The 16,078-nt window shown below is 37.3% G+C and overlaps 1 protein-coding gene across 1 annotated transcript in view; it reads left to right on the top strand.

The window, feature by feature from the left end:
• Positions 1-197, top strand: part of LOC122811337 (zinc metalloproteinase/disintegrin-like) — a 207,837-nt gene extending 207,640 nt beyond the window's left edge. The window contains exon 3 of the mRNA XM_044083109.1: positions 117-197. Coding sequence (XP_043939044.1) covers positions 117-197 — 81 coding nt within the window. The remainder of the gene's footprint in view (positions 1-116) is intronic.
• Positions 198-16,078: the final 15,881 nt, after the last annotated feature.

Below are 16,078 nucleotides of genomic sequence, written 5' to 3'. Positions count from 1 at the left end.
ATGCTTTTCTGTGTTGAGTAGTCTATGTTTTTAATGTTCTTCCAAACTTATTTTAAAAGTCACAGTGGTTTATAAAAACTTTGTTGTTTTAATTAAATATTTTGATATTGTTTCAGGCACAATATCCTGATGTCTTGCAGTATGGACTTCGTGTTGAAGGCAAAGACCTGGTGTTGCATCTGGAAAAGAATGAGTAAGTTCATGTTTTCATCTTACCTGCATAAAAATATAAGCTAAAATAGAGGATTTTGATCAACTCACTGATCATATCCTGCTTATCTGTTTGAGACATGGATACCAAGAAATTCAACTTTACAGAGAAGTTCAAGAGGTGAATCTTGGTTTCTGTATTGAGGACACATAATGCAGGGTTATCATCTGTGAGATGATGATAATTCTTTGTAGGAACACAGAAACTTCCACTGAAATCCAAATAATGCCTGACTCCAAGAGGCCACAAAAGTCCAGGTCACACCACAAGAATAATAAACCAAAATTTCTCGATTCTGATGAAGTCTATGGTAATAAATTAAAGCATTCAATCCTATATTTATTTTATTTTATTTTATTAAACAAATTTTTGTTTATTATTCCTCTGGTGTTACTTGGAATTTTGTGGCCTCTTAGATTTCGGTACTGTTTGGATTTCATTGGAAGTTTCTCTGTTCATGTGTTTGGTTAAGAGTTCTTGGTTGTTTGGATAATTCTTTGTAGTACATGGAGTTTTATCTGCTCCATGTACTATTAGCTAGAGGGGAAAAATCACTAAGTGTTTTGGTAGCTTTCAAAGCCATAAACACTTAGCGGATGCTGTCAGAAAGGCAGTGTTATGCTGTCTGTCACGTTTACACTTACCTTTAATGTGTCTCTAGTGTCTAGATTTTCACAGAATGTCCAGATTATTGCTTCATATTTTTGGGCTACTCTTCATAAAGGCTGTGGTTTTTCAGACATACCACCAAAGATTGAAGTCACTAAATAATGACATACATTTGAGTTTCAGACGTTGTATCCTTAACATTATGCAGGTGAATGCATACTGTTATTTTAGCGACTTTGTAAGATTTTTTATTACAGGAAGTTAGGGAAATGTTAGTGGTACGGGCAACAGGCAGAAACCATTGTTTTACTCTGCTGCTGTCATTTGCTAGTCAGTACAGACAGATTTGATTAGCTAGTGGTAGACCCGACCTTATTGACATAAGCAGGGGGTGCTTAACAGTTGTTAAGGTAGAGTTGTGTACCCCTCTGGTGTTTAACTGTCTTTTCTTTTTCTGAATATCAAGGCATAATTATTGCACTCAATGAACTACATTGATTGTTGTTTGCCCATGCTCAACCAATGGAGTGGAATGAACCAGTGGAACTACTAAAGTACTGTACTATGTACACTTTCAAATGATGTGTTATTTTATTTCAGTACTGGATGATGTCACTTAGCTGCTGAAGTCATTTCAATGTCTACCATGACTGTACAGAGATAGTATTATTAGCAAAGTAAAAGTTCAGCAAATAAGGACATAAAAACACAAACCACACACCCACCTTCGCGGAGGCTCTCAATAAAAATCTACCCAAACAGCAGAGACCTCCAAGGCAGAAATGCACTCGACCACCACAACACAACACTAATCATGAGACACATAACTCTCCTAAACAGTGTGCCACTCAACCAAAGCCCCTAAGGCAAAACAGCATCCCCAATGCACTAGTCATAGGTGACTCTCTGAGGCACACTGATGTCCCACTCACTAGGGTGAATAAGGAGAAAGTAACAGTCAGCTGCCTGTCAGGCAACAGGATCTGCAACATAACGCACGCACTCAGGTCCCTTAACAACAGGTACAAATATGACTCTGACATTGTACAAGCAGAAAATGACGGATTTCAACAATTGTCTAACTTTCTGGTGTCACTCTAAGGGGATCCAGTATCTGTCTGCCTGGGATGACATGATTGACAGACCTCGATGCTTTGCCAGAGATGGCCTGCATCTGTCGCCCCTGGGGTTCCGGATACTGGCCAAGACTCTTGCCACCCCTATAGTCCCTTTTCTAGGCAGTGTTCCAAAGACCAAATTATTACCATAACAGCTACAAATAAATGCAGTCTGAGGGTCATGCTGCTCAATTCTAGAAGTCTAAATCTCAAAATACACTCGCTCAAAGAACTCCTTAAAATGGAGAATATTGACATTTGTGCTGTAACAGAGACCTGCTTCAAGGCAGCAGAAAGCACCCCTGCACTACCAGACTATAACTCATTCCACACTTTTTGGCCCCAGAACTTGAACCAAAGATCCAAAGTTGTTGGTGTTTCCATATTACCCTTATATATATATATATATATTTATATATATATATATATATATATATATATAAGTACACTGGCTGCAAGCTCCACATTTTGTAGTTCCTTTGGGTACTTTCTTGGTCCTATCACTTTTATAATTTTCCAGTTGGAATTTTATATTCCTGCCAGTCTTGTAAACAAACCTAGGCTGATAACCTAGACTGTTGTAGACTTCAGTATTACCTCTAAGAACATTCCAATTCCTATCTATAATGTTTTTTACAATAGGTGCTTATGTGTTATACTTTAAAATCATACCTTGTGAGAATTCAGTGTTGTTCTCATTATTTCTTTTATCCATTTGCTTAGAAGCTGCACCTAACTGGGGTTTATATAAAGTCCCCCAGTGTGATAAGACATACTCAGTATTATCATCAACTAATTTAACAGGGTAACCTCTTTCTAAAAAACATTCTACCAATAAAAGTGAGTTCTTGTGCAACATCTTGTTGGTTAGAAGTCATCCTGGCTGCCCTAATACATTGCCCTTTTAAAATACCTTTTTTTCTGTGAAAAAGGGTGGCAGCTTTGATACTGTAAGTAGGAATTACTAAAAGTGGGCTTGCAATGTATATTTGATTTAAATCCTGATGGTGTATGAGAAATGTAAGTACCCAAATATGGCATCCCAGTTTCACTAAATGAATATGTAAATTTAAAATAGGGACAAATACTATTTAAATATCCAACAAAATTGTGAATAACGTCCTTTTCCCCATTCCATAAAATAAATACATCATCCAAAAAACGTACATAAAGAGTAAAATATTGTCTGAATTCACTATTGAAAACATATATATTCTCCCATTCTGTGAGCACAAGGTTGGCAAATATGGGGGAACATGACACCCCCATAGCTACTCCCTTTAATTGCCTATAATATTCACCTTCAAAATATATGAGATTGTTTTCTAGAACAATACTCATCAATTCCAATAGTAAAAGAATTTTGTCATTATTTAAATTTGAATATCGTGTCATGGAAGTATGAAAAAATTCTAAACCTTCTTTTTTGGGTATAGAATTAAATAAATCCACCACATCTATGCTCACAAAAATCAAACTCCTATCCCAAAAGTCAAGTTTCAACCGACTCAAAAAGTCCCACTAATCAACAAGTAAATGTGGGATGTTATTATAAACAGGTTTTAACCAGTTGTCAATTAAAACTCCAATTTGGTAAGTTTTAGACTTGCTTCCTGAAACTATAGGTTGAAGGGGAGGATTAATGTAATCTTTATGTACTTTAGGTACTCCAAACATTGTTGCTAATAAAGGGGACTCAACTTTAATAAATTCATAAATCTCTCTAGTAATCCTTCCTTCCAGTAGAAACTCTTCTAACAAAGACTCTATTTGTCTGTGAGCTATATTAATTTCATTAAATAGTCTTATAGATGTCAGGGTTGTTCAAAATGTCATACATCTTTTCAATATACCTACATTGATCAAAAAGCACAACACCCCCTCCTTTGTCCGGTTTCATAACTCGAATAGTGTTCATAGGTTCATAGGTTCATAGGTTCATACTAGGCTATCTGCCCAAGGGCATTTATAAGCCTAGCCCATAGTTATGTGGCTTTCGCCACCCCTTTAGTTTGAATAAAAACTATGCCTATCATTTTGCTGTGCCTCTGTCAAGCAGTGACACTGAAGTAATCCCTGGGGTATATCTGCAATCTCCCATCCATTGGTCAAGATTCCTCTTGAACAAGGCCAGAGAGGTGCTCTGCCTCACATGTACCGGGATTTTGTTCCACAGCATAGGGAGTCTCTGGGTGATGAATCTGTCCCTCCAGCACGTTCTATTTATAACCGTGTCAAGGTTTAAGTCTCCCGCCCTTGTGTTTCTGAGGGATCTAGATTTTTTGAGGTGAAGCATATTCATCAAATCTGGGTTTGACATGGCCTTATATGTCAGGCACAGGTCACCTCTGAGCAAGCGGTATGAGACTGAATAGAGCTGGAGTTCTTTCAGTCGGGCAGCATAAGACATATTTTTGAGACCCTTTATCCTTTTGGTGAGGAACTTTTGGGGCCTTTCAAGCTGCAGCAGGTGTCTGGTCAGATACATTCCGAACGGGGCATTGTACTCAATCATAGGTCTAATGAGTGATGAGTACAGGGGGACGATGACCTCCCTTGATCTAGATGTGAATCCCTTCATGATCAGGTGGGCGATATAGAAGGTTTTCCTAACTACTTTAGCAACATGAGTGTCAAACAAAAGGCTACTGTCAACCTGGGTCCCCAGATCCCTGTCCTGTCTTGACAAAGTTTATGAAACAATTCCCATTCTGCTTTGCTAAGGTTGTATTCCCTCTCTTTCATTCTGGACGTGTATGCATATGTTTTGTAGATGTCTTCAATAGTTACCCTTTCAAAATTAGCAAGAAAGGACTTCAAGCTTCTTCAGCCTGTTACATTTGTATTTGGTCGCTGTTTTTATCATATTTTTTACTTCTCAGAAGCTTACAAACAGTCCTGGATACAGCAAATCTGTATCTAGACTAGACTAGTTACAGGTAAGGTGGGAAACAAGCGCAAACACAGGCCTTTAAACCAGAAAGTTGAAAGAGATGTACAGACTGCCCAAACGGCCAATAAACTACAATTTCTGGGCCAGAATCCACTCATCTTGTGGTAGATAGGCTACCTAATGCTTACCACTCCCACTAATAAACTAGAAGGCTTCTCTCCAACACAGAAAGTCTTGGGGTCTCAGAAGCTTACATACAGTCCTAGATACAGCAAATCAGTATCTGGACTAGACTAGTTACAGGAAAAGCGAGAATTAGATGATTCATAGGAGTAAGTGCTGCGTTTAGGAATTACAACAGTTTTAAGCTGTATATAGTTTATATATAACAGATAAGGGTCTGTTAAGGCCTATCTTGTATAAATTCTTATAACCTAACTAAAGTGAATCTTGACTTATTTGAAATGCCTTCTGGTCCTGGAGTATTACTTTTGTTTAGTGACATGACTGCATTCAAAATCAGTTGTGCAAGTGATGGACCTATTTAGGTTTTCTTTATTTGATGGTGATATTTCAAGAAGATTTGATGACTCAAAATAGTTATCAGTTTCTTTTGCCAAAGAAAATATCTATTTTACCATACAGCTTTTGATAGTTATCTAAAATGTTCCCATATACTGTAGCATAATCAACCATTTGTATTTCCAGCTTTTGTTGCAAGAATTTCATTAGAGGGCCCCTTCATTTGAGCGATCCCTGCTAATGACCTTAAATTTATTTGAGCCCATTCTGAATAGCTGTCCATTAACTTTGGTTCTGTCCATGGTAACTGCGAGTCAACGATATACTTTACTTCAGCTTGTAAGTCTTTTATTTACTCAGTCAAGAATCTTCACTGGTTAGAATTTCATCACTGTGTGATCATAATTCATTTATCTTTTGCTCACAAGTTTTCATATTCTGTGAACCGACCAGTTTTCAATGATATAATTTTCTTCCTTTTTTTCTCAAAGATCATTCCTTGTACCACAATTTCCAGTCAGAATTTAAAGCGCATTTCAAGACTCAAGGAAAATGCAAGTGCTCTCTCCTCTCTGGTCATATAATTTCACCTTTTCCTTCTCCTCACTACTTGCCTCTACATAGCTCGCTCTGACTTTATATTTCATTGTGATTCTTTCAACATGGAAACTCTGATATCCACTGAGTATACAAGGCATGTTTATACTGTCCCTAGGATTCAGTAACACCTACACTAAGTCTACACTCACTAACAAAACTTACACCTTCTTCCTCCTAATTTTAGTTTGCCTAATGATATTCTTCCAGCTTTAAATATTGGCAAGGATTCATAAAGTTTTACAACATGTAGACTACATGTACACTTAGTGTAATCTTTCTGAGTGACAAGAAAGCACAACAAATGTGATAAAAATGTTCTGGAATACACATAATGTACACTTAGTGTAGGCTTTATTGAATCTGGCCCCATGTTTTTTTTTCATTCACTCTCTGTATATAGTGTCATGTATCTATTGTCTTAACCCCAACAACTGTGACATTCAGTCTGTATATAATGCATATGTATATTGATTTTTGTCAGTCAATCTGTATATAATGTCATGTATCTATAGTCGTTACCACTAGGATGAGACTGAAATAGGTCCAATAGGAACAGTGCTCTAAACCAATTAACAAATTCAAAATAAAGAAAAATAAAATGTGTATATACAGAAGTGCACTATATATTCTGTACTTTTATAGTATGTGGGATAAAAATGCAAATGTGTTCTGAAGTCTGAACCTTAAAATATTTGAAATTCTCATTCACAATGCAACAAAAGGACAAGATAGTCTCTTATTTTGGACAAGTAAGGCATTTTGCATATACTTCAAAAAGCATTAGTACAAGCAAACAGGCACTTTTCCCTGCTAGTCTGATATAAACTGCATATTCCTTGATTAATGTAGACTGTGTATGTTTTTTTATAAGGTGCAATTTATTAATATGTTTCCCTATAGATACTTGTACAATGGATCAGATTATAATTTTCTCTACTAGACAGTAAAGCAACAGTATCTTCTCCATGCATTTTTCCAAGAATAAAGATGATTTCCAGATGTCCTTCATGGATGCATCTGCAGTCATTACAGCTGGGTTGTCCTGTCGTCAGGCAGCCCTTCAGTCGGCCGGATTCCAAAGTCCGGGTCCGGCTTCGGCTGATGTCGCACTTCACCCGACGTCATCTCTGTTGGTCTTCGGGTATAAAAGCATCAGCCGACGCCATTTTCCTCAGTCTTTCTTGCCGCGTGGCGCCCGAAGCAGAAGCTGTTCGCAAGTGCCGGTCGGTCGGATCCAGAGATTACTTCTACCGAATACTACTTGAAGACTTCTAAAGCTAAGTACCCGTTGGGGACTCTTTCTTGCCTCAGCCGATGTCAGAAAAAGTTAATAATTGTTTAACCTGTGGGAAACAAATACCTCATAAAGATTTCCACTCTTACTGTCTGCCTTGTTTAGGCCCAGCCCACGACGTAGCAGCCTGTTCGCCTGTGCTTCTTCAACCGACAACGCTTAGGCGCCGGTCGGAGTTTGCAGAACAGTTTTTCGGTACTGATTTTGCGACATTATGTCGCCGGATCCTCCGACTACACTTTCTGCCAAAAACGCAAAGATAAAGACCGACACTCGGTCCGCGGTTTCGGCCGAAACCATGCTTAAACAAATCATGAAGTGTCTCGGTTTCGGCTGAAACCGAGAAAACTGATCAAAGTACAGCTGAATCTATCTCTACAGCTGAGGCCCCTGCTATTGCACCAACCTCAGAAGTTTTATCGACTACCAATGACTTATCAGACACCATTCCCTTGGATGTCTCTACCCCAGCACGTGGTGCTGCTAGGCCTCCAGCAGCCATGTCCATTAAGGCCTTCGCCAGGGCTAAAGCAGCCAAGATTTCTAAAAAAGTGCCTGTTAAACCCCCCTCTACCAGGCCCTCTTCTAGTAATCAAATGCTTACTTTGGCAGAAGATTTAATTACATTAATTAGAGGATCTCAATCTCACCCAGACAGGGCCTCTCAGCCGCCAGAGAAGAGACCTAGGGCAGAGCCCCCTGAGCCAGTGTCCTCTGATGATTCAGCTGATGAATCAGACATAACTGACCAGCCAGAGGCCCCTTTCTCCAATTTTGAAGATTCTGATGCTGAAGAATCTATTCCAGCTGCTTCTCCTCCAGAAGAATTCTCCTTTGGGGAAACCTTACATGCCATGCGAGAGCATTTCCAATGGCAGCAACAAGATTTTTCAGACTCCAGAAAAAGACTTAGAACCTTTCTACGCCTTCCACAGCACAGGCCCTTAGCTATACCTCCTGTTCTCTGTGGTAGATGATGCTTTCAATGATGTCTGCTCTGCTCCAGATTCACTGCCCCCAGCCCCTGCCAAACCAGACAGATTTTACAGGGTGCCAGATACTCATCACCACCTTTACAAGGCCCCTCTTGCAGACCCCGAATCTATATCTCAGGGTCCCAAGGCAGTAGCCGCGACCATAGCTAAAAACCCTATTCCTTCTGAAAGGGAAGCAAGGTCACTAGACAGATGGGGTAAAAAGGTTTACACTTCAGCTACTCTCTCAGCTAGAGCTTTAAACTGTCAATTTCACATGATACAATACCAAGAGTTTATGCTTGATCAGTTAACTAAAAAACTAACCATTGATGAATCTCTTGATAAGAAATATGTATTAGAGATGGTAAATAACATACAACAAGTTAGTAACCATTCCTTAAAATGTGGCTATGATGCACTGGAGGCTTCATTTAGATCAGCCATGACTGGCACAGTGATAAGAAGACATGCATGGCTAAAGGAGCAACCTCTACCGGATCATGTTAAAGCCAAGTTGCTAGATGCTCCTATGGATAAGACAAGCTTGTTTGGTACACCTGCACAGCAGGTTATAAAGAAAATGGAAGAAAAAGCAAAATTAGTTCAAACGGTTAAAGATTTCCTGCAAGTTCAACCCCCAAGGTTTAGCAGGAACTGGCCTGCCAAAAATTGGTCCTTTCCAGACTCCACAAGATTTCAAAGGGGCAGGAATAGGCGCCAGAGGCAGAAACCAATCTAGAGGTGGTGCCTACAGAGGACGACAGTGGCAAGGTAACAACAGAGGCTCAGACACAACCACTGCCACTACAACAGCACAGCCACAGTGACTTAACCTAAATCCGCCTACCAGGGAACAAATAACAGCTCCTCTAGGCGGAAAGTTAACTTTATTTTCAAAGAACTGGCACCACATAACAAAAGACAAGTGGATTTTACAAACCATAGATCAAGGTTACCGATTCCACTTCCACACTTTACCAGTCAAAAGAGGAATGCCAAATCTACCTCCAAATCAAAAAGCAGAGGCTCTACAACAGATAATGGAGTTAGCAAACATGAGAGCTGTGGAAAAAGTACCAACAGCAGAGCAAGGAAAGGGGTTCTACTCCAGACTATTCCTAGTTCCAAGAAAGGAAAAAGTTGGAGACCAATTCTCGACCTGTCCACCTTAAATACATACATCATTGTGCCAAAATTCAAAATGCTGACCCTACAGCAACTTCTTCCCATGCTGGGCAAGGAGTGTTGGCTGGTAACTCTAGATCTCAAGGAGGCATACCTGCACGTCCCTATTCGACCAATCTGCAGAAGATACCTCAGATTTCTTGCAGGATCAGAGCACTATCAATTCTCAGCATTGCCTTTTGGCTTATCTACTGCGCCCAGAGTATTCACAAAATGCCTGGCATCAGTAATCGCCCATTGCAGACTACAGGGAATTCAAATTTACCCATACCTGGACGACTGCCTACTACAAGGGGACAACAAAAGCAAGTTGACAACAGATTTACAAAGGGTCATTCACTTGCTACAAGCACTGGGATACACAGTCAATTTACAAAAGTCAAGGCTGATACCATCCCAAACAAGGACTTTCTTGGGAGCGGAATTGGACACAGTAAGACAAATGGCATTCCTAACTACAGAAAAACAAAAAGAACTCCCTCTTTACTTCTTGGCACTAACAAAACTGAACAAGTTAACAGCAAGAAAGGTACTGCAGGCCTTAGGCTTCATGGCATCATGCATAATTTTGGTCCCATTTGCCAGACTTCATATGAGAAAACTACAGTGGTACCTAAGGAATTTATGGTCCCAGCACAGGCACAGCCTAGAAACAGAAATCCCACTAATTCCATGCATAAAACAGGAGTTCCTATGGTGGGCTCAGGCATGCCAGTCAAACCCAGGCCTTCCCTTTCGCAGAGGTCAAGCAAGCCAGATCATCACAACAGACGCTTCAGACCTAGGATGGGGGGCCCACATGATGGACAAACGCGTGCAAGGATTGTGGACTCAGGATCAACGTCACCTGCACATCAACCTAAAAGAAATGCTGGCAGTAAAACTGGCAATCCAAAGGTTCAGACCATTTCTCAAAGAGGGTCAGTTGATGATAAGGACAGACAACACCACAGTCATGTGGTACATCAACAAACAGGGAGGCACTCATTCGTACCCCTATGCAGACTGACTTTGGAACTGTGGACCCTGGCACTCAGCTACAACATCCAGCTACAGGCAATATTTGTACCAGGAAAGAAAATACTCTAGCAGACATATTAAGCAGAACCACATCCGATGCCCACGAATGGCACCTGCACCCGGACATCTTCAAGACCATCACAAAGAAATGGGGTATGACTCAGATAGATCTATTCGCATCACCCCACAATCACCAGCTCCAAAAATTTTGCACAAGGACATTCCACCCATTAGCATGGAAAGTGGACTCTCTCCTTCAGCTGGAAAGGCCTAACAGCATATGCATTCCCACCTTTTCCCTTGATACACAAAGTATTATTAAAAATCAAGGAGGAACAGCCAAGAATAATCCTGATAGCTCCAAACTGGCCAAGACAACACTGGTACCCTCTGCTGAGGAGCATGTCTCGAACAATATGTGGCCAATACCACTGATGCCCTTGATGCTAACTCAGAACAACTACAGCACCATACATCCAAACCTGAAAACGTTACAACTGACTGCATGGAACATCACATAGCAGCAGCTAATCAAGAACTTTCCCAAAGAGTTAAAGACATTATTCTTGAAGCACGCAGACCTTCAACAAGAAGGAACTACGCTGGAAAATGGAAAAGGTTTGTCACCTGGACTTCTGAAAGAGGAAAAGATGTGTCAAACATAGATATGCCTAATATTCTGGAGTACCTGGCCGAACTTCTATTCAGGCCTGTCCTACTCCTCCATCAAGATACATGCATCAGCTATTTCAGCAGAATACAGCTTTGATCCACCTGTTTTTTCACACCCTTTGCTCAGACAGTTTCTCAGAGGAATCAAGAATGTAAAACCCCCAAGGAAACCACCATTGCCAACTTGGGACTTAAACTTCGTACTAGAAAAGTTGACACTTTCACCCTTTGAACCAGCAGCAACAGCAGACCTAAAATACCTGTCTTGGAAAACTGCTTTCCTACTGGCAATTACTTCAGCAAGGAGGGTCTCAGAACTACAGGCCTTAATGGCAGTGCAACCCTTCCTAATCTTCCACCAAGATAGAGTGTCCATGAGAACTAATCCAACTTTTATGCCTAAAGTGGTATCCAGGGTGTCCTTAAACCAGGCAATCCACCTACCTACCTTCTTTCCCAACCCACAAAACAGAGGGGAAAGAATATTGCATACCTTGTATGTACATAGACAGCTACGCTACTACTTGGACAGAACCAAAAGCAACAGAAAGACTGACCAACTTTTTGTAGCCTATGCAACAGGAAGGGAAGGAAGAGCTATTTCCAAACAGACAATCTCCAAATGGATAGGAAATTGCATTCGATTCTGTTACTCTTTCCATGGAAAACCAATTCCACAGAACATAAGACCTCATTCTACAAGGGCAACAGCCACTACCACAGCCTTCTTACGAGGAGTGGCAACCAAAGACATTATTGAGGCGGCTACTTGGACCTCCGTGCATACATTTGCCAAGCATTATAATTTGCCTCTATATTCCAGATCCCGAGCAGGGTTTGCCACTGCTATCCTGCAAGGGATCCTAAACACACCATAATCTTCCTTTATCCTCCTCCCCTAGTTGGCTATGGTATTCTACCCAGCTGTAATGACTGCAGATGCATCCATGAAGGACATAGTACAGTTTTGTACCTACCATAAATGTAGATGTCCGAACTGGATAGCATCTGCAGTCAGGATTACCCTCCCTCCTTCCCCTCTGTGGTACTCCTAGGGTGTTTACCCCCCCCTAATAGCTAACTGGTGGGGGGGAGTCTTTTATGGTGTATTTGTTTGTATATATGTACATACATGCTTATTTTTGTGTTTACCTATACCTTTTTTGGAAACATTGGCATTCTATCCAAAAATTTTTAGCCTTCCAAGAGGGCTTCTGGCATCTGGGGCAAGAAACACTGAGGAAAATGGCGTCGGCTGATGCTTTTATACCCAAGACCAACAGAGATGACGCCGGGTGAAGTTGCCGGGAAAAATTTCAGCCAAAAAGCCGGAAAAATCTCATTGACAACATTTGTGTAATAGGTACAGACAGATTTCCCTTTTTCCATTTTCCTTATGGTCCCTAAATTTTATATCAAATAAAAAGGAAAAAACTAAGCCCAAAGAAAACAAAATTTTGAATCTTTTTAAAAGTTTCAATTATTTTTTTATGTTTTTTTAAAAATTTATTCTTCAGAACTTTAAACTTTTAAAAACAAATTAAAGAAAAAATCCAACCCTTCCTAAAACACTGGGAAATTTACATTAATTGTTTTTTTGGGAGTTTTAAATTATACGTTACACAAAATGTTTTTAAAAAAAAAAATTTTTTATTAAAAATTTTATAAAAATATATAATCTTTCCCTTTACCCAAAAGAAAATTTGGGCAATAATTCAAATGGTCGATCAACATTAAAACTTTTTGCAAAGCTTTTAAAGGGTATAGCGACTAATTTTGCAATAAAAATAAATTTACAAGAAAAGGGATTTGTGCTTAGTGCCCTTTACATAAACGCTGTTGTTTATAGTTTTGCAGTTTCCGATTTTTCATGAAAATTTTTGGTTTAAATTTTGCCTCTAATTTTGGTCTGTTCCCTTTTGGTTTAAAAAATAACTGAGGTTTGAAGCAAAAAAAATTGCCTCTTTGATTTTGATTTCCCCTTAAAAAAATGCACAAAAAAAAAATCAGTTTTTTACCCACCAATTTTTAAAAGGAAAAATTTTAACGAAGGGCGTTTTTTGGTTTTTCCCAATTTTTATAAAATTATATTATTATATTTTATTTTTAAATTTAAAATAATAATTTTTTAAAGTAAAGGGTTAGGGAAACCCACAGGGGGATGCAGACTTGCAAAAATTTTTTTTTTAAAACCGAACTTTTGGACCCAATTTTAAAATTTTTAAAAACCACCTTTTTCCGAGGCAAAAAGCCAAATTTAAACAAAATTAATAAATTTAAAAAATATTTTTAATAATTTTTAAAAAAAATTTTAAGTTTATAGTTAATCATTTTCAACCAAAAAACACAAAACTAAAAGTGGCAAATCCAAAACTTGACCCCCCTTCCCAAAAAATTTCAAAAAAAGTTTTATTTTAAAAAATTACTTTAAAAAATTTTTAATAACATGCATATTAAAAAAATCAGGGTGCATAGGTTTGTTGAACAGGGTCTGGAGGGGGTTTTCCTCAGTACCCTTAAAATTGGCCGTGTCGCCGGCCCACTAAATCTTAACAATAATTAAATAAAATTTATATAAAAATAAAAATGCAAACGCGCAAAAAAAAGATAAAAAAACTTAAGGTTAAAAAATAAAAAATAGGTCTTATTTATTAAACCTTTCATCTTCTTCAAAACCCAAAAAATATTAAAAGATTTTTAAAAACTGAACTTTTCTTTCAAACATAGGAAAACTTTGGGCCCCCTTAAAAAAAAAAGAAATTTATTCTAATATTAAAAATTTGAGCTTCAATAAAAAACTTTTAAAAACTTCTTGATTTTTAAAAAATTTAATATTATTTTTTAAAAGGGAAAATATTCCGGGTTTTTTTTCCATTAGTTTCTTTGAGCCAAAAAATTCCCTTTCAAGTCATTAAAAAGTAAAAAAAAATTTTAAAAAACCAATATAACAATTTTATAAAAATTTTTTTTCCTTTTTTAAATTTACTTTTTTTTTTTTAACTTTAATTTTCATGTATCCTTTAAAAAATGTGAGATTTGTCAACCTCAGAAACAATTTTTTTTGAAAAAACTAAACCCCTATTTTGTTGTAAAAATGTAGGGCCTTTAAAAAAAATTTAAGTGGAACATATACACTTTGTGTCCCTTTGAATCCCCTTTTTAAACATGTTTCTACCCTTTTAAAAAGTTTTAGAATTTTTTAAAAACCTTTTTTTTTGGGCCCTTAAAATAGCTTTTTAAATCTTAAATTATTTTTTTAAATTTTCATTCCCTTATTTAAACCTTTACTTTAAAAAAAAAAAAATTTAGTAATTTATTTTTAACGGATGGGCCACAAAATGGGGGATCAAGGTTCCCCGTTTTTAAATTCTTAGTTTTTTAACCTTCATTATTAAAAAATTTATGTTTTAACTTTAAAAAAAATGTTCAAATGTCTCCGTAGTTGTAAATTTTTTATATATTATTAATAATTTATTTATATTATTAAATAATTATTTTGAAAGTTTTTTAAAAAACATTTTTTCCCCAATGACCAAAATTTCATAAAAAAGTAAAGGTTTTTCCAAACATAAAACCCTTTCAAAAAGAAATTCAAAATTACAAAATAATGTTTTCCCCCCCTTAAAAAATAAAATTAAATCTTTTAAAAAATTTTTGTAAAAAGCATTGTTAGTTTTCAAGGAGCCCGAGGGTTCCCACTACCCTAACAAGTTAAAAGGGGGCCGGGGGGAACCCAACCCAACCCTTTTTTAAAATCTATATTAAAAATAAAAAATTTTTTTAAAAAATTCCAAAATCACAAAAAAACTGACCCCAAGTTTAAACTCAGCTGAAAATGCCCATTGCTTCTTCCCTTTTTAAGGGCTTTCAAAAACTCTCAGAAAAAAATTTTTTTTGGGATAATAAATATTTCACACAAAAAACCCATTAAAAAATAAAGGGTTTCCCCAAATAGACCTTTTACAAAAAAGGCAACATTCATCATTTTTTGACATAATTGGCATAATTGGGCAAAATAATGGGTTGAAAGGGCCTTACTTTTGTTTGGAAAAAACACCCTATGGTTGTTCTAAACTTCAAAATTTAACTTCAGAATCCACTCATTCATATCAAACATACCCCAAAAGCTTGTTTAAAAATTTCATCTATTAAATCTTTTCGTCTTCCAATATTTTAATGACATATTGAATTATTCATACTGTAAAATTTCATAGGAGTTCCATTTTTAAATTTTGCTCATCAAGACAGTGAGCCCTCCCTTATCACTTTTCATTATTCTGATGTCTCTAGAAGTCACTATCTCTTTCTTAGCTTTTCTCATGTTGACATTCAAGTTATTAAAATAATATTGACTCTTGTTATTGAGCAAAGCTCTAATCTCATTCTCACATGTTGTTTCAAACACCTGAATAGTATGAATTAAAGCTGGATTAAAGTTAGAAGGTTTAAAAAACATGCTGTTATTTTTTCTCACATCTTTCAAAATATATCTTAAATTGAACTTCCTAGTAAATTTCTTTAAATCAGTGATGGTTTCAACTACATCAGCTCGCCTAGTGGGAATGAAATTTAAACCTAACTTTAATAGTTGAACATGAAATTTGTTTAAAATACAGTCAGATAAATTTAAAATGTCCTCTTCAAACTTACCCTCACCTACTCGTTTTCTGTGGATGACTCGGACATTAATCTTACCTTCTTTCTGGTCGTCTTCTGCTGCTTGCAAGTTCTTTGCTCTTTCTCTGAACTTAAAAAAACAGCCTGTTTGATAGCAGTCACTATAGTTCACTGTCTTGATGAATCAAAAGGATTATATTAATAAAATGGAATCTTTGCTCAGTAATGTGAATGAATATAATATTGTTTCGACAAAGGACATAGAGAAAAGTTTCAGATATGTTAACAGCTTTTTGTATGAAAATTTGATGTGCAGTAATATGGATTCTGCAACGTACAATTTTTGTGAAGTAGAACATC

The sequence above is a fragment of the Protopterus annectens genome, chromosome 9.part0 (assembly GCF_019279795.1).
Source record: "Protopterus annectens isolate FY-2018-M chromosome 9.part0, PAN1.0, whole genome shotgun sequence".
NCBI classification, from domain to species: Eukaryota; Metazoa; Chordata; order Ceratodontiformes; family Protopteridae; genus Protopterus; species Protopterus annectens.
Note: the sequence above shows the minus strand (reverse complement) of the source record. Positions and strands in the feature narration are given on the sequence as shown.